Source organism: Emydura macquarii, unplaced genomic scaffold (genome assembly GCF_026122565.2).
Source record: "Emydura macquarii macquarii isolate MOO-44397 ecotype Brisbane River unplaced genomic scaffold, CSIRO-AGI_Emac_v2 contig_1253, whole genome shotgun sequence".
In the NCBI taxonomy this organism is placed as follows: Eukaryota; Metazoa; Chordata; order Testudines; family Chelidae; genus Emydura; species Emydura macquarii.
The window spans coordinates 77,351,332-77,371,149 of NW_027131390.1; the positions used below are offsets into that span (position 1 = coordinate 77,351,332).

At 37.9% G+C, this 19,818-nt stretch overlaps 1 protein-coding gene across 1 annotated transcript; it reads right to left on the bottom strand.

The window, feature by feature from the left end:
* Window positions 1–17,908: 17,908 nt before the first annotated feature.
* Window positions 17,909–18,889, bottom strand: B3GALT1 (beta-1,3-galactosyltransferase 1). Its single transcript, XM_067549872.1, has one exon. The coding sequence runs from the start codon at window positions 18,887–18,889 to the stop codon at window positions 17,909–17,911; it is 981 nt and encodes a 326-aa protein (XP_067405973.1).
* Between the last annotated feature and the right edge of the window lie 929 nt (window positions 18,890–19,818).

A 19,818-nucleotide genomic window follows, 5' to 3' on the forward strand; every position in this document is an offset into this window, starting at 1 on the left:
TTTCTCAAACCTGTCTCACATCCAATGGCCTTTATACTTGGCCGTTGTATGCTTCTTCACTCTTACCTTACCACCCCACAGATGCTGTTTGTATTTTACATATTATAACCTATCTAGTCTATACACGTAAGTGAAAATATTCACACGTGATATTCTCCGTGATTCATTTGTTTGAAAGGTATTATACAACTTACTTTGAAGTTCACTTTTTAAAGCAATATTCAGCCTGATTGGCACCAGAAACATTTAGTTAAAGTAAACAAATCTCCTATTCTGTGATTTTTGGATTTGAGAGTGTGAAAACTGAAGACAGTGAAATATGTTTGACTGATCTTCTATATCTGAGCTGGAAAAGGAAAACATGCCCAGATGGCAGTAGTTAACATTGAAAATCCCATAAGGATTTTAGTTTGCTTACTGATGTGGCTGCTCCAACACCCAAGTCACGCTATATGCTGGTTGAAATAGACTGGTGTCCTTATATGAGCTGGTTGTGTTATGGGGGTTAACAGAAAAATGAAGCTTCAAGTTTGTTTCACATGACACATCCTACATCACAATGCTCCCCCAGTAGAAAAATAATGAAGTGTTTTTTCATCTGAAATGCTAAGAAAGCAACACATCTCCACTGTGAATGAAGCAATGTTGTTGTCTATTACATGGTTATTCTCATGACAAATCACAGGAACCCATGTCCTTTGAAGCTATTTTGAGACTTTTTATTTTAGTCTCTTAGGTGAAACATTTGTTTTAATGGCCCACCATGTTCCTGCCATGGCTAACACAACTGCTGGCACTTCCTTGCTCTTGAGGGGGACTGATTTTGGTAGCTAGAGCCCCAAGTGCACCAGAAGCATAATTAACATTAGACACACTATGAAAACTTGATCGATGGTAGCTTGGGGAGATATGGAGTGATTCATTACTTTTATATGAGAAACTGAGTATGTGGCACCTTGACAGGTTCCTTATAACTGGGTCAGATAGGACTGGCTTCAGTAAATTTGCATTTTTGGAAATGTACAAGACAGGGCAATTTATGGTCCTGTCCCCCAAACTCTACTACTCCACACATCATGCTTATGACTATGTGGGGACTTCTTATTCCACCACTGCATCACCTTTGTGGTGATTTTTTTGTCTCACAGGGAAATGGAACCTGACTTTGTGCTGGAGTTTCATAAACCAAACCTGGCTGTATTGCCATTTTACCCCAGGAATATATTCCACTATTTCTATGCTTGTAGGGCTATCTTTTCACATGCAGATGGGCCATCCCTTGCTAACATCTGCAGGACTTCCACTCTCCTAACACTTCACCCAAGTGAATATCACATCCATCCCTTACATACCGGTACTGCTATGTCATCCATTGGTGAGGTCCTACATGATGGAGACTAGGCCATCACCAAATGGTTCTTGGGGTGCTTCCAGAGGAGTGGCTCCCTTTCCTCAATAGCCTTTCCACATGGTTATCTAAACTCACTGATTTTTGTTTTATTAGAGTAGGTACATTTCGGGCCTTGTAGGATCACTGTTCATAGCATCTCTCTGGGATTCAAGACACCGAGCAAGATACAGGCATCAGGGGTATGTGTTGGGACTAATTCATGCCCCTCATTCACATGAAAAGTAGGCATATTTAGTCAAATGCTATCATCATACAGAGAAGGGGCAATAAGAATTAGATTCTCGTAATCTCAGTGTTCTAATTTTTTAAACTGTTTGGGGGGAAGCATGTAATAATTACTTTGTACTAAATTGGCCCGATAATTTTTTGTATAAATTATTCTGAAAATGCTTCTGTGTCTGCTGCTTTTTATTTGTGCATTCCCAGTCCCCAGAGACTGAGTACTTTTATCCTATTCCTATCTGATGGGCTAGGGGTGTGTGTCAGGGGCATGAGTTGGTATGTTAAAATGAACAGCCAATAACTACTTTTGCCAAATACAGGCTTCTATTCAGTTTGTTTTCCTTCAGATAAAATGCAATACTTTTTTGTGTGTGATGCTTAAAAAGTCTCACCAGAATCTGTGAAATGTTATGTAATTTATTGCACTTCATTAACACAAGCTAATACTTTTTATAAGTAATTAAATCAATTGAATGTGTTGCACAACTCTCCCATCTGTTTGACGCAACAGCTAAATTGCAGTACTACACAAATGAAAATATATACTGCTTATATCCTACTCTTGTAAATATATGCCAAGGCTTGCACTGTATGTATGGGTATGTGTGTGTGTGTGTGTGTGTATATATATATATATATATATATATATATATATAAACATACAATTTAAATTACACACTATAGATATTCCTTATGCTGGTCGTTTTCAAGTATGCAAATGCTGAATCCAAGGAACAAAGGAGTAAATGATACTGGTTTTTAATGGCCAATTTAAGCAGCGGTGGCATCAGCTGAACTTGTAACTCTGAGATGAGCTGTAATTGCTTAGAATAAAATAGTGCTTTGGAAGTAGGTCTACAAATGGATCCTGAGATATATAATGTAATCTCACAATGTTTGCCATCTGCAACATGTTGCATAGAGCCATCAACTCAACTGGACTAAACAAAGAGCAAATCAGCAGTTGGTGATATGATCTAGAAATGTATACATCCATTGAACAAGTCGCAAGTTGTTTATCAATATTAACCAGTTGGATCAATTTCTGGTTATATTTCTTTTTATACTACACACCACAGCCCTCCTTAGCTGATGGTTCTGCCAATATTAAAAGGATCAAAAGCTAAGGAGAAAAAATAAATGCTTTAAAAACAAATCTTATACTTCCATTCTTCTTTGAACAGTAAATGTAAACTTTCTTTGTAGAATCAAAGAATGAAAACACTGGACATTTTTTTCATTAGTGTATCACTTTTAGGTGTTTGGAAGCAACACTTGACCATATACATATAGGCAGACCTATGGGTGTAGCAAACCTTTGACATGGCTTCACTGAACTTGTAATTCACTGTCAAAGTCTACAACAATGATTTAACTATTGGCAGTTGTTCCTGCACCTATAAATATCAGAAATGCATTAAATATAGTCCACATAGAAAATGCAGACCAGTAGTTACACGAGGACCTGAAAAAGAGCTCTGTGTAGCTTGAAAGCTTGTCTCTTTCACCAACAGAAGTTGGTCCAATAAAAGATATCACTTCACCCATCTTGTCGCTCTAATATCCTGGGACCAACATGGCTACGACAATGCAAACAGTAGTTATACAATTTAACACTCTCCTTCAACTTTGTAGCCTTTTGCAGAGAGGCTTTTCTCTATTCTCTGAGGTTACACAGTAATTTATATCATATGAAGCAGAAATAGCCATACCTCCTCAACCTTCCACCCCTTCCCAGAGGAGAAAGGCATGATGATGTTGGGCAGGGCTAGCACCACTTCCTGCTAGCAGACATCTGCAAGGGGCTGGGGAGGGCTGGAGTGAAGCAGAGGTCTATTCTCCTTGCACTCTGACCAGTCCCTTTCCGAGCTCCCCACACTGCATCTTTGGTTCCTGAAGACAAAATCTAGACCTTCAGGTCTGTTTTGTTCTTTGGACATTGTGTCCTTTTCTTTTACAAGGACCATGGAAAGGCTCTTATCCACAAGTGTAGCCACCTGTTGCTAGGGATTGAATTTTTGCATACATGTGTTTATCACTTTGATGTTGTTAACTTACTTCCCACCTTTCCGTCACAGAGTTATGACTGCTGCCTTTGATGTAAGTTATCATAATGTGCTGCTGACTTGTCTGTGGCATTTTGCAGGAATGGAGGATGAGGCTGACTGTAAGCAACTCCACTCTTTCCTTTGAGGGAAAACCCAAAGGGCTGCGATGAACAAATGCTCATCTCTTTGAGGGTTCTTGATGTGGTGTCCTACAAGATTTCTCTCTTGTTCAACATGTACGAGAGTCTGCCTGGGGAGATTGAGAGATGTCGTGCTTTGTTTCCTTCTACTTGATAGCAGATTCTGCGGTCTGTTTCCTTTCCCGCTGCCCAGATAAGGGATGAAAGCTACCTGCATGATGCTTAGTGAGCATGAGTGACTTTGATTTGTGCCAATTGTTGGCAGCCATTCATTTTAATTTTTTAATGTATCCAAATTATAACTATGGATGAAATGTAATTAATTAAAATAAATACTATATCTGTGGCAAACAATCCAAACACCAGGTAATTAATAACCCGGAAAGCAGTAATGCTGAGAGAGTATTAGGGGTCATTCTAGACAGAAGATTAGACAAGAGTTTTTAATTTGATATGACCGCAAAAAATGTCAGTGGGATTTTGGATTGCATAAACAAAGGCACAACAGGAAGATAATAGTCCCACTCTGCACCGCCTTGGTGTAACTGTGCCTGCAATATTAGTTCAATTCTGGATACCTTGATATTAGAAGGATATTGACCAACTGGAGACAATTCAGAAAAAAGCAACTAAAAAGATTATAATGCTGAAATGATTTTATGAAGATTTAGTCTAAGCTGGCTAAACAAAAACTTAAAGAATAACAGGCTGAGTAAGAATAACAGGGTCTGAAATGGTATTGAAGGTAAAGTAATTATTTACAATGATGCAAGGCAGTTGAACAGAAATAATGAGAAGAAAATGAAGACAGTTTAGTCTGATTATCAGTAAAAACTTCCTGACAGTGGAAGCTATCAGGCTGTGGAATAATCTCCCCAGGGAGGCGATGAAAGTCCAACATGTGATACTTTTATAATTAGATTGGACAAAGCAAAAAAAGAAATGTATTATATAGAACAGTCCTCGACACTGATCCTGTATTATCACATATGGGTGGGCAGCTGCACCTGTGCTAAGACTCCTTGAATTCACTCTGCCCGGGCACCATGCAGGATCAGGGCCCTAACTTTTTTTTTTTTTTTTTTTTTTTTTTTAAAGGGAGATGGGTTGTGTCTCCATCTGCAAAATAGGGATAATAACACTTCCTACCTTCATGGGGACAGTGTGAGGATAAATTAATTCATATTTATGAAGTGTTCAGGTTCCACTGTGATGGGGAGCTACGTAATCATCTAGACAAATAGAAAGGGCGTTAGGCAGCTAGAAGACACAGCAGTGGGCAGATGGCAGGAAACCAAGGAAAGGAGAAAAGAGAGATGGAAGCAAACGGTGGCAAGGAGGGGGAGGTGAGGGGTGGGAGCAGGAAAAAAGAGAGATGGGAAAGAAAGCAGAAGAAAGAAGAATGTAAACAGCATTGTCAACCCCAAAGATTCCAACATAGTGAGTCACACCCCACAAAATCATGAAACTGATTAAAAGAAATCAGGGTGTGTTTTTTGGTTTTTAAAAAAATGATGTGGTTTTGGTCTGTCTTTTGATTCTTGAATTCCCTCTAGTCTCTAATTCCCCTTCACCCCCCTCCGTCTGTATTATTACTGTACAGACCATGGAGGTCTTTGACCACTCTCACAATTTGCCCCCACCCTTTTTCTTTCCATGGCATATTTTTCTCATTCACATGGTAATTTACATTAAGAGCTTTTAGGTCTTGCTCAGTATTATCCCTCCACCTTCTCCTTGGTCAGCCATGAAGTGGACACCACAAGGCTGACCTTGTAAAAGATGATTATCTGTTCGGTCTTTTGTGACTCTCACTACATGCCTTGCCCATAGAACCACTGGGATTTCACGGCAATCACTATATTTGGTTTAGCATGGATTTCCCACATTTCCCTGCATAGGAAAGATCAGTGAGGAGGGAAAATTTACTTTACATTCTGAGGATCATTGGGGTGAAAAATCTTCTAGATGACTGAAGTGTAGGAGAAGCAGGGAATGATCTTTGTGCCACCACTTCTATTTTTTCAGCGCAAGAACTGCATAAATAAAAGGAGAGTGAGAAAATAGAAAGAAGTTAGTACAAGTAGAAAAGGTGAAATTTGGGGCATCTGCTATCATTAGCCAGGCATGTGTTCCTCTTGCGGCCAGACAGGGTTTCAATGAACAGAAGACAGCAAGTCCCTGTGTTCCCAGGGAGCCAGAAGGTGATGGATAGTTTGATGCCTCTTTATATAACCCTCTCCTTTCAAGAGGAAATATACTATACTGTGCCTTTCACAACACAATGCCCAGTACAAACTATGAACTCATAGATATCCATATTCTACTTCACTGGATGACCCAGGTAATTATAAGCCTGTCAGTCTGATATTGATCTTGGGCAAGATAATGAAGCAGCTCTATGGGACGTGATTAATAAAGAATTATAGGAGGGTAATGTAATTAATGAAAATCAACATGGGTTTATGGAAAATAAATCCTGTCAAAGTCATTTGATACCTTTGTTTTATGAGGTAATACTGTTGATGTAATATACTTAGATTTTTGTAAGGCATGTGAAATGGTTCCACATAACATTTTGATTAAATAACTAGAAAGATGTAAAACTAACATGGCACATATTAAATGGATTAAAAACTGGCTAATTGATGGTTCTCAAAATGGAGTTGTAAATGGGGAATCATCATCAAGCATGTATGTCTCCAGTCGGGTTCAAGAGGGATTGGTTTTTGGCCCTATGCTATTTAACATTTTTATCAATGACCTGGCAGAAAACATAAAATAGTCACTGATAAAGTTTGCAGATGACAGAAAAATTGGGGGAGTGATAAATAATGAAGAGGACAGGTAATTGATTCAGAGCAATTTGGATTGCTTCGATAAATTGAACTCAGACAAACACTACTATGCATTTTAATACAGCTAAATATAAATATATACATCTAGGAACAAAGGCCATATTTACAGGATGGGGGACTCTATCTTGGGAAGCAGTAACTGAAAAAGATTTGGGAGAGGTCATGGTGGATAATCAGCTGAACATGAGCTCCCACAGTGATGCTGTGGCCAAAAAAGCCAATGTGATCCTGGGATGCATAAACAGGGGAATCTTGAGTAGGAGCAAAGAGATTATTTTACCTCTATATTTGGCACTGGTGCAACTGCTGCTGGAAGACTGTGTTCAGTTCTGGTGCCCACAATTCAAGAAGGATGTTGATAAATTGGAGAGCATTCAGAGAAGAGCCATGGACTGATTAGAGGATTAGAAAACATGCCTTGTTGTGACGGACTCGAAGAGATCAATCTTTTTAACATAACAAAGAGAAGGCTAAGGAGTGATTTGATTACAGTCTGTAAGTATCTACATGGGAAACACACATTTAATAATGGACTCTTCAGTTTAGCAAAGAAAGGTATAACATGATCCAATAGCTGGAAGTTGAAAATAGATAAATTTAGACTGGAAGTAAAATGTAAATATTTAATGGTGAAAGAAAATAACCAGGGGAACCTTTTACCCAGATTTGTGGTAGTTTCTCCATAACTGACCAAAATTGGATGTTTTTCTGAAAGATATACTCTAGGAATTATTGTGAGGAAGTTCTATGGCCTGTGTTATACAGAAGGTCAGACTAGATGATCACACTGGTCCCTTCCAGCCTTGGAATCTATAAATCTATATAGTGAACTTTAATTCACACTGTATAATGCTGTGTACAGATTACTATTTACTTGACTTTCCCCTCTGGTATTCTTAACATCAGACAGTTATTTGTTACTAGTTAAGTGCTGAATGGCATATAAAATAGGAGGTGGTCTCTGCCTCAAGGGGCCTTGCAATTCAAGAAGCTGACCAAGTTCCTATTGATTTTATAGGGAGCAGGAACAGGGCCTAAAATTGAAATTGATGGGAATTGCAGCTGCTTAACCCTGTTCTGAATTCAGCTCATAATGTTCAGTCCAAACATAAACTCCAACATACCAGATAAAGTCAAGCGGCTGTGGACCATACCTTCATTCAATAGGTTTTAATTCAGTTGTCTTTAAGAATATGTGAAAAAAGTCAGATGGCTGTCATTCAACCTTTGAAAGGCCTTGCAACAGAAAGGTGTTTTGAGGTGGAAATGGATTCTGTGGCTGAATAACTAATCAGACATTTTAAGATCTATCAGCTTTCTTGTGTCTTTCCCTATTCTTCTCCTTCTTGTTTGCACACTCTCCTTTTAAAGATGTTCTCATAACTGAACCATGACAAGTATGAGGTGATGTAATGGCTAGCACATAGGGACTGTAGAGCATACTTGTTGTGAGTCATTTAGCCTTTTTTCCTCTCATCCTTCCTTCTCCCACTTACCTATCCCCACTACTAGTGCCAGAAGATGGTGCCACATTAGATAATCTTATGCTGCTTGCTTGCTAGCACTTCCCTGCATGGGATTTCATAGTCTTGACCTGGCTAGAGAGATTGCTCTTTACCCTGGAAATAAAGCAATTCCAAGATGACATGCATCTGGGGACTGCTTTGAACCTGATCAGCCAGTCAAATTTCAGGCCCCTGGGGATGTTCCAGTTGGGAGTAGAAATTCATGATGGAGACTGGTATTTGCTTTGATGCAATCTTGTTTATTTACAAGGGATGTACAAGCCCACAAAGGAATAAAAGAAATAGAGGCCCATAGAAGTCATCAAGTCCAGCCTCCTGCACCGATGCAGGACCAAGAATACCTAGACCATCCCTGACAGGTGTTTGTCCAAACTGTTCTTTAAAAGATCCAGTGATGGGGATTCCACAGCCTCCCTTGGAAGCCTGTTCCAGAGCATAACTATTCTTTTATTTAGAATTTTTTTTCCAATATCTAACTCTCTGTGCTGCAGATTAAGCCTGTTATTTATTGTCTGACCTTCAGTGGACATGGAGAACCACTGATCACCAGCCGCTTTATAACAGTTTGTAAGGCCCTACAAGTCTCATTCCCAAGCCTGTAGAACTACTAGGCACCAAACACCTCCATGCTATCACCCAGCAATAACAGTAACCAGGTCACACACTGCTACCCAGGACCCACTGGGGACACAGAACATGGGAAGTTATACATCAAGGGATCTGACTGGCAGCTTTCTCATGTCTCCCACCCTATATAAACCCCAGGGGCATCCTGGGAAATGTCCAGGCAACATTGTGAATCTCCAGTAGCTGGTAAGACCATTTCTGCTCCTGAACTCCAGGCTTTGACCTTGGCTTGATTTGACCTCGCCTCCTGACCTGGACCCTGAAATCTGACTCAAACTCTGATCCTGGCTATCTAAGCTGGCCTGAAGTTGACTTTGAATTCCTCCACTACTCTCAGCCTCAGGTTTGACTCTGTTCTGACCCTTGATCCTGACTGCCCTTGTCAGGATCTTGACACAGCCTTTAACATATTTGAAGACTGTTATCAGGTCCCCCCCTCAGTTGTCTTTTCTCAAGCTGATCATGCTCAGTTTTTTTTAATTATTTCTCTTAGGTCAGGTTTTCTAAACTTTTTATCATTTTTTGTTTGGTCTCCTCTGGACTCCCTTCAACTTACTTACATCTTTCCTACATTTTTCAAGGTAGTTTTGAATTCTAATGCCATCATCCAAAGTGGTTGCAACCCCTCCCACCTTTGTGTCATCTGCAAATTTTATATGCATACTCTCCACTCCATTACTAAAATATTGAATAGTATGGGAATCGGGACCCAGAACTGACCCCTGTGGGACTCCACTAGATACACCCCCCCAATTTCATATCTAACCGTTGATAACTATTCTTTGCGTATGGTCTTCCATCCAATTTTGCACCCATTTTATAGCAGTTTCACTCTAGACTACATTTCCCTAGTTGTCTTATGACACTGACATCTGGAAATGTGTCAAAAGCCTTACTAAAATCAATATATATCATTTCTACTACTTCCCCCCCCATCCATTAGGCAAGTAGCCTTGTCAAAGAAGGAAATTAGATTGGGCATCTCATGATTTGTTCTTGACAAATCCATGCTGGCTATTATAACCCTATTACACTCTAGGTGCTTACAAACTAATTGTTTAATCATTTGTTCCAGTATTTTTCTGGGTATCAAAATTAAGCTGACTGGTCTATAAATCTGTGGTCATCTTTGTTCCCCTTTTTAAAGATAGGTACCATGTTTGCCATTCTCAGTCCTCTGGGACCTCACCTACCCTCCCTGATTTCTCAAAGATTGCTTCAGGTTGTTCCTCAACACGTTAGGATGAATTTCATCAGGCCCTGCCAGTGTGAATACATCTAACTTATCTAAATATTCTTTAACTTGTTCTTTCCCAATTTGGGTTGTGTGCCTTCCTCCTTGTTTTAAATAATAAGTGTGTTGAGTATCTGGTCACCATTAACCTTTTTAGTGAAGACAGGAGCAAAATAGATATTAAAAACCTCAGCCTTCTCAATGTCATCAGTCATTAGCTCTCCTTCCCTGCTAAGTAGAGGACCTACACATCCCTTTGTCTTTCCTTTGTTCCTAATGTATTTAAAGCACCTCTTCTTATTGCCTTTAATGTCACCCGCTAGGGCTTGGTGTAACTCATTTTTTGCCTTTGTTTCTTTACTTACAGACCCAAACCTCCTTAATCAGCGCCAGACCCAGATCTTTTCTCTAGGCTTCTCAAGGTCACAATGTTCTTATAGGCTGCTGCTTGGGTTTCTTCTTGCCTCTGGGTCTTTCCATCTCTTCCTTGTCTGTCCTCTCACCCCCCCACCTCCAAACACACACACATTAGCCTTTCCCACACCCAGAGACACACACACACACACACACTTGGTCAGAACAATATCCAGTTGAACTCTCCATCCACATGCTGCTAGTTTCTGGGCACGCTCTATTAGGCTTTGTTGTAGGTGTATCTTCTTAACTGTTTCGTCCAAATATTTTAAATAAAGGGCATGCACACACATTGGTTTCAGCGAGGATTTAACTCAGTCCATAACAAGGTTTAACCCAAGTCATAACACTACCATTGTTTTCAAGGGGTTAATGAAATAAATACTTAACTCAGACTAGATGATTTTAATAGTCCCTTCTGTCTTTAACATCTATGAAAACAGAACTGCAATTTCTGGTAATCTGAGATACAGCAAATCCCTCCATGAGTTATAAATGGGAGCTGCTCATCTAAAATTGGTGTTTTTTACCTCGCTCCCTAATAAAAAACAGTCTTCTTCACAAAACCACTACTCATAATTCTGTACAACAACATATGTAGCACTGGCTCTACTAAGTAAAGACTCAAGGATAAACCTCCCATGAAGAATAAATCACATCTCACTCTGGTCCCCGCCAGGTGATGGCTGAGGTTAATGTAAGAGGTACAACACAGAACCAGTATATAATACAGAACTAACAGATTTTTTATAAAGAAAACTAAATGGAAATTGTTTTCTTGTGGACTAGGCACATCCACCAAAGGAGACAATTGAAGTGACTTGATTATAGATACAATTGAATCAATAAGACTTACTCATTCTTTTCTGGAGGCCTCTTTTTCCACTTCATAGATTCATATTTTTAACAAAAGAAAGGTAAGCAGATATTAGTCAGGACAATGTTTTATGCCATATGGATCTTCTCTGGTACATTGCTCTCTTCAATAGGCCAGTTTCAGCACTTTTAAAATATATTGGTTCCTCTTATAGCAGGGTGAATTCATTTGGAAATCTATGACAATCAATTAAGCAAATGAGAAAATAGAATTCTTGTAATTGAGATAATCAAGCTATATTTAAACCACCCTGCTAGTACTATAGTCTTTAAGATTTACACTAATTAAACCCAGTGTAACTGTTATAATTTGATTTAGGCAGCTATTGTAAAAATAGGAGAACTCCGTGACAGTAAGATGGGCTGTTTCTAAAACATATGAAACTGTCTGTTGCTTTAAAGCACGTCATTCTCACTTGGAAGGTGTGGGTGTTGCTGAGGCCACTTAGGGACAATTCCAGGGTGCCTGACAATGCTGTGTCTGAATTAGTGTGTGCAAAGAGAGGTCTACAGTAGCTGACACTGATGACACAAGTAGCAATACATTTTGATTTGTGAAAGCCAAAGGTTCTCCTAGGATGGGGTGAAAGAATTTCTGGCTTAATTTCTAGGGTAGAAGAAACTTTGGGTTACTGAAGCCAAAGGTTACTGAAGCCCAAAGTTCAGTAATCTGGGGCTATTCAGACTGTGCTTCTTTGAAGCAAAGGACAACCCAATTCATTGACTATTGACTGGTTGGGTCTATCGGAAGCCTACAGAGACACTGTCCAACATGTGTCTGTCATAGAGGGTCAAATAGTATCAGATACATAGGAGGCTCCACTTTCCCTCTATTTCAACACATTCCTTTACAGATTCCTAGCTGCTTCAGTATGGATTTATTTTCTCCAAGTTCATTGAGACTGAATCAATTTGTGATTCCTTAGACTGCAGCTGGCCCTTGTGTGGGTGTGAAAGGGAAGATGACACAAGGAGACTATCTCCCCTCCATCCAGGGCCAATGACATTTGTAGTCCCTCCTAGCATCCCTGGGGTTCAGGCCACCCAAATGATAGGGAAGCAGCAGGGCCATGGCCCCTCTCCCCGATGGATTAGCAATGTTGGCTATCACCAAAGAGAGGAGCAACTCGCACTCTACCACAGAGCTCTTGGAGGAGCTGTGCCTTGCTGAGGCAGCATACCTGGGGCAGTTGGGCTGCACCCCATCTTCAGCATAGAACTACATAGCCTGGCTCCTTGACAACATTAGCTTGGGTGGTCAAAGGAGCCAAAGGAGGTAGGCACCCAATAGCCCCCTTTGAAAAAGCCCAGCCTTTATCAAGTTTGTTTTAAGATTGACTCTTCAGGATCAAAAACCATTGTACATTTGAACAATGTATACGTTAGTTTGAGGAAATCATTACAGAAATTATGAGCAAATACAATAATTTCTCCTCTGTTTATTTTTCCCAATGTTTTTTTAAAAAAAATCATCTTTTACAGAACAATACTTTGTCATGACAGATGTGCCTATACATTAGCATCGTGCTTTCTGATAATAGTTTACATGTTGAGAAAGAGGCTAAGAAGCAAACTGTACATGACACTCTGTTTTCCATTTGTCTTTGTTCTTTTTTTTTATATTTATTTTTAATTTGACATTTATACAAAAAATAGTATCTTGATTAGCAGCTTGACTGGCAACCCCACAAAACCCTAAATAATACTTTAAAGGAATGCACTTTTACAGACACTTACGGTAGATAAAACAATATATACAATTTTGACAAATAAATACATAAACACAGCCATTCCTAGATAATGATACACCTAAAGTTCAATTGCTATCAACAAGCTTTTCTAATTAATTACTCCCTTCATTTATAAATTGCCCTTGCTGTTTTTATGTTTAAAAAAAAAACCAAAATCATAAGGAATCAATATCTGCACTGAATCTAAATATTAGGAAAGATGGAAAATGAATTTTGAGTATTCATTGAAGTATTCCCGAGTCATTTGACAGGAAAAACTACAGTGAAAAATTCCTCCAAAAGAGACATTCTTTTTCTTCCACAGCTTCTTGGTACCATGTGTTTTGTTCATCTACAATTCAATCAAAATCAAATATGACTTTATTCATATTTTGAATAGAATGATTTAAAAATTAAGTGCTCTTAAATTGTCTTTTGCCCTGTTCCTAACAAAACAAAATGACTTTTAAGGCAAGTATTTGTTTTGATTAAAGGAGGTCCAATGCAAACATTGATCATTGCTATTTAACATTATTCAGTGCAACACAAACACTTATGGGATAGAGAGACAGAATGCAGGTTTTATGACCACACATATCCCTTTGCAGATGTGGTTTGCATATTCTATTTTTTTGAGCAATGAGAACATACTAAATCCATATCACGGTTGTAAGAAGCTAGTGAAGTCCAGTATCAGAAAAGGAATACAAATAGAAAATAGTTCATGTTTTAGTTCACCTGACGTAAAAAAAGTCTTGTACATTCAAAAATGAGGGCACACATGCTTAAGGCTCTTGAAGCACTGTACAACATAATGTCTAACCCAGCTCCATGCATAACAAGGATTGCAAGCAGACTCTACACATATATACAGCTGAGGACAGAAGAAAATGCCTTCAAAATATATGTACGAGTTCCATGATGAATATTTACATTTCTGTCAAAAGACTATTTATTTATAAACACCAGGAAATAGTTATTTTCAAGCTGTACTTGCCAATCTTTAATGTCATATTTAGGCTGTCTGAGGCAGTTTGCTTATAAAGGAGGAAATACAAGGCCCTCCAAGCTCAAGTCCTGCAATGATGGGACTAGGACCTTGGCAACCCTTGTGGGCTAGAAAGGAGATGGTCTCTCTCCTGGTCCCAAATAGGATCAGCAGCGTGTGAACGACTGGATGTAGGGCCACAGGATCCATGCGTTTGTGGATCCAGTAGCCCAATATCACCGCACAGTGTGCAGAGGTACAGCAGAGGCTATGCCAGCCTATTGGTGGGAACAGTTACAGTAAGTGTCCATGGAGGGGCTGCACTGCAGCCTGTGATTTACCCATGAGCTGGGGGTGAATGCCATCTTTCACCCGCCACTAGTTACCTGCACATAGTTGGGCTTGTGTGTGAAAGAATGAAATTCACCGGGTATGTATAAGATGCATATGTGCAATCAGTTGAACTTTGTTTTTCTAGAGTTCTGAGTTTGGCAGGAAGCAAAAGCAGCTTTACCAAGGACTAGGTCTGCTGGGAAGGACATATCTTGATTTCATTTTACAAATTCAGTGTTCATAGCCAACATTTCTGAATTTTTTCTAAGGGTACACAAGCTACTATAGTTTTTAATTAGCAGCAGCTATAGGGCTAATTACTGTATAACTTCACTTCTGACTCTGAAGTAAAGCTCCATAACTATTGTTTTCACTAAGTGTGCTATAGTGTTGTAGTTTAAAGGCCAAGTCCTCCTCACCTTATTTATACAAGTAGCTCCCTTGAAATCAGTAATACTGTTCATGTGAATAAGGTTAGCAGGATTTGTCACTAGATTGTAAACTCCTTGGGTGGAGGAGCATTCGTTTACTTGTTTATAAAGTGCTATGTACACCTGTGGCATGATATTAACAACAATTAACAACAAGAATAATATTAAAGGCAGAATTACTTCAGAGATTTTACTTGAATAATGAATCAGTAATTTCATACTGCTTCCCTATGGCTATCCTGAATGACATACAGACTTACCAGGCCTTCAGCACTTACACATCACTTACACAAGGTGAAGTAAATAGGAGTTGTGGACACCAGTGTTGGCTGAATAACCAATAGATATAACTATTTTGCCTCTTTCAGTTTTGCAACCCATGAACATGCAGCAATATTCATGAATTCTTTTTGCTGTATTTACTGAATAATTTCAGCAAGTAATTCTTGGATTATATTGTGAATTTTTCAAACTAAACCCTTTGTACAAAAATGGATTTTTTTCAAAAATGATTTTTTGGTGAAAAAAGTTATATTTGTTTTTATGAAAAATGCTGTGCCTCTTTAATTTTTCAAAACATGCTAATGTTTTGTCAAAATGGTTACAGAAACGTTCATTTTCTTAAAATAGTTTTTCAGAACATGCAAATTTTAGATAATCATTTTGAAATCGATGATTATACACAGAATGAGTAATAGTTTCATTTTGAACATGCCAAAACAAAAACGATCAACATTTTGAGTTTTTAGCAAAACAACTTTTGGATTTTTTGACCATCTCAAATTGTGAATATTCAATATTTGAAATTTGAGTTGTTTTGATTGGGCATTTAGGTCACCTGGATAAATGAGGGTATCTGTTAGTATTAGATTCTGGGTGTGAATAGTCATGTTTACTAGGTGAAAATTCAGTTTCCATGAATACTCTATAATATTTGGTTAAATCTGTTTGTTCCAGTGAACATTCTGCAAGAATATTAACAGAAAGCACACTTGTGTGAAGGCAGTGAAAGCAAATTTTTGTAATGATTAAAACAGAAAATCTTTTTCAGTATTCTCCCACCACTCATATACATAAAGGTTGGAGAGATGTGCTTCTGGGATCTATTCTCCTCTCATTATATGCACAGGCCTGAGACACAGATGTAGAGAAGAGCCGGCATGAGGAAGCAGGCTATACGTGGGAAGAGGTCACGGAAAGAAGGGAAAGAGGCATTTGTACCAGGAGGGGAAAATTTGAATTAAATAGTCACATGTTATGTAGTCTGAAAACCAAATTCTGCCCTGGGATCTGTGTCCCAGCTCCCAGGCCCTGATTCAGGAAAGCATTTAAGAATGTACTTAACTTTTAAGAATGTGCTTGAGTCCCATTGACTTCAATCCCATATTTAAAGTGAAGTGTGTGCTTAAGGACTGTCCTGAGTTGAGATGCTTTCCTGAATTGGGCCTCAGTGACTTCTTGGTTTAATAATGACTTCACTGGGAGCTCCATATATGTGACAAAGATTAGAATTTGACTTATGTACATGTTGCTTCTAAATATTCTTGATTTTGCAGTGAGGATCTATTCTCCCCTTGAGAGATCCTCATAACTGCTATTACACTCACCTTCAGATGCCCAAGGAAGAAACGACTTGAGTATTTTTTTTATGGTCCAAATTCTCCTCTGCAATACTGATATAGATCTTGAGTAATTATATTTTCTGCAATGGGTGTACTGCGGCAAAAAGCAGAATTTAGCTCTAAGACAGCAAAATGCTTTAAGAAGTACCATATGTTGTGTTTAATTTTGATGATATACTGAGTGATGTGGAGAATGTAAACTTGCTTCTAGTTAGTAACACAGTAGGAAAAGATTATTTTTATTGATATTTTTGATTATTCAATAAAATTACATATTTGCTATGGCAGATGTAAGTTATGAAAAAGCTATTGGTGATAACACTGTGTCTAGTTCAATACTGCTGTACCAAAATATTATTGCTGTTAGGACTTGTAAAGATATATACACGCTAAGTAGTACTAATGAGATATGCTGCACTTGTTTTAAAAAGAAAATGTTAAAGTATTTTTAATACTTTTATCATGAATACAAGTTTGATTTTATTTTTAATTTTTGTTGCACAGATTTTCTTTGTCTTGTATTTCACACACAAGTTATACCGTATTTCCCCATGTATAAGATGCACCTTTTTTCGAAAAATTTGTGGTCTAAAAACTGGGTGTGTCTTATACAGTGGTACTTACCGGTGATGTACCGTAATACATTTATTTTCAAATTTTGGGCCCCAAAATTAAGGTGCGTCTTATACATGGGAGCGTCTTATACATGGGGAAATACGGGTATTTTATTGCAAGATTATATTTGATAAGGCTCTTTTAGTCTGGGGGAGCTATGTTTTTTATTAAATAATCCAAATAAATGCCATCTTTTGGGGGGGCATGTATTTTATCTTTGGGCAGGTAGTCTTATTTCTAAGACCAACAGTATTTTTATTTTCAATATATTTTCACTTGTCTAAATTCTACCTTTCTGCCAGCAATAAACTATTTTTCAAATTGCACATACTATACAGTAAAATTTACATGCCAGTATGGGTGTATAAGATCAGTGCAAAGATAGCACTCAAACTGTAAATACACACACTTGGTATATTTTTTATATTTGTATGTATATTTATGAATAGAGCCCTAAACAGAGACACTTGTAGCGTGTGAGGATGAGATAAAGATGTTACCATGATTCTTCATTTCTTAGGGCCAGACTCTCATCTCAGATGCATGAGCATGAATTGTTATGCAGCTCTGGTTAGCTACTACTGTTCTTATACATACAAGGGCAAGAGCTGACTTTTTAAAACGTTGTGATAGGGAGCAATGACTCTGAGATTTGACTCTGGTCCCTTTAAGTTGTGTAATGTCTTTATGAGTAGAGCCTGACGTTTGCAAACCAGGAGTCAAGACAAGAATGAAAAATCAGTTATTAAAACCCTCCTCAAAGTTAATTTGCCTATAAATCAACATATTCCTTTCTGCCCAAATAAAAAAAAATATTTACATCTGTAAAAATCTTAACATCTGAGATGTTTCTTGCTTGACATGTCATTCCAAATTCTGTGCATTTCTTCTGGAGTTATCTGATGCACTGTGATCACTCTGCGATATCTACACAAGCTGTAGGCCATCTTCCAGTGATTGAAGCCACTGTTTTGAAAAGGGTGAATGCCAAGCTTTCGAAGACAGAGTCCCACATAGACATCTTCAAGATGAAGAAGTCTGGTATGGAGGGAGGTTTTGTAAATCAGTTCTGCTACATCAGCTGAAAAAATGTAGCCAGTGCCAGAACAGAATGGTGGATAATTGCTATCAGGGTACAAATCTCTGGGCATGTACCATTTACTGCGAACATCCCTTATTGGTCCTCCATTGATAACATAACCAGTAAAATACCTTCTCCTTGGCTTGGTGTTAGGTTTGAGCAGTTTATAAATAAGGTTATCCATATTTACAAAAATATCACTGTCTGTCTTCATAACATACTTTGCTTTTGAACAAAATGTGGCTACCCACCTCATACCCATTAACGTTTTAAGAGTGAGGTTATGATAAGAGTCAATGAAGTCCTCCACAATAATGTCATGAAAAATTTGACTTTCTTGCTCTACCATCTGATTTAACACAGGATCTGCATTCTTCCCGAGAAGGAAGAGAGTGGCAATTTTAATGCCTTTAAAGTTGTTTTCATCTCCCCAAGTCTCTCGAATTGCTTGTCTTGCATCAAATTCTTTGTGAGTCGTGCTGATCAGAATGACTAGGAAAGGGATGCTCTTCTCACATTTATTAGGCTCATTTATAAGGAAATCAAATGAATGTGGATTTATAGGTCGAGTTCTTATATTGCCAAAGGAGACATTTTTCCTGGCTATTGATATGGTATTGAAGTGTCTGTGGCCAGTGTAGGAAGAAGTAGGACGAGTTATACTTAAATACCAAAGAGCACTTGCCCAGCAAACTACTGTCAGAACATATAAGCATGAGACCTTTGAAGCCATTGTTTCTGTAGCTCTTCTATTCAGTATAATGAATAAATAGCCTTCTTACCATTAGCATCTCTATTTCTCGCAACGGCAGCATATTATTAACGAACCTTAAAGTTCGATATAGAAAGATAACCGTGTAATTGTTCATGAATTTCAGATGGAGAATATTAACTCTGAAGATACTTTGTTTTTTCCTTCTTTGTATAGCAGCAGCTTCTATTTCTTGGACTTTTCATTCATCTCTGAAAAATAATAGAAAAATATTTCCATTGCTATGTCATATATTCTTGAAGACAATTATTATGCTGAAAGATTTATCATTCTCCAGAATTTTATTTCATGAAGTTCTTTGATACAACACTGTACTGGAATATACCCCTATTGTAAGAACATGTTTATGATATATACAGGCTAATAATTCATCTTATATTACATACAGTTGAAAAGACTATTACTGTATTTTGACTTATCAGTAAAATTTAAAAGAGATGTATCTGGGAATTCATCTCCTTCTTTTGTACCTCTACAATCTAGCATAATATTTTAAGATAAATTCTAAAGCATCTTACATTAAAATATAAGATAAAATATGAATTAAATACATTAAATATTAAAATATAAACATAAAATATAAATTAATATTTGCTTAGAGCCTTCTTTAATAGGCACACCAGTCTTGCAGGACACAGTTAACAAAATATGGGTATGGATATCTACAACCCTAGCTTTAATACAAACTGTACTAATATGTGCCCTGGCAACAATACAATGTAGTGTAAATTAAGCAGGTTTGGACTGAGAATCCTGTTTCTAAGCACAATAACCATAATAGGGAAGCACATGCTATTATAAAACAGCCCATAATAAATATACATTGTCTTATCCATGTAAAGATTGGAATACAAATATAGTTGAGGCAACAGTAGGAAGATGTGATTGTA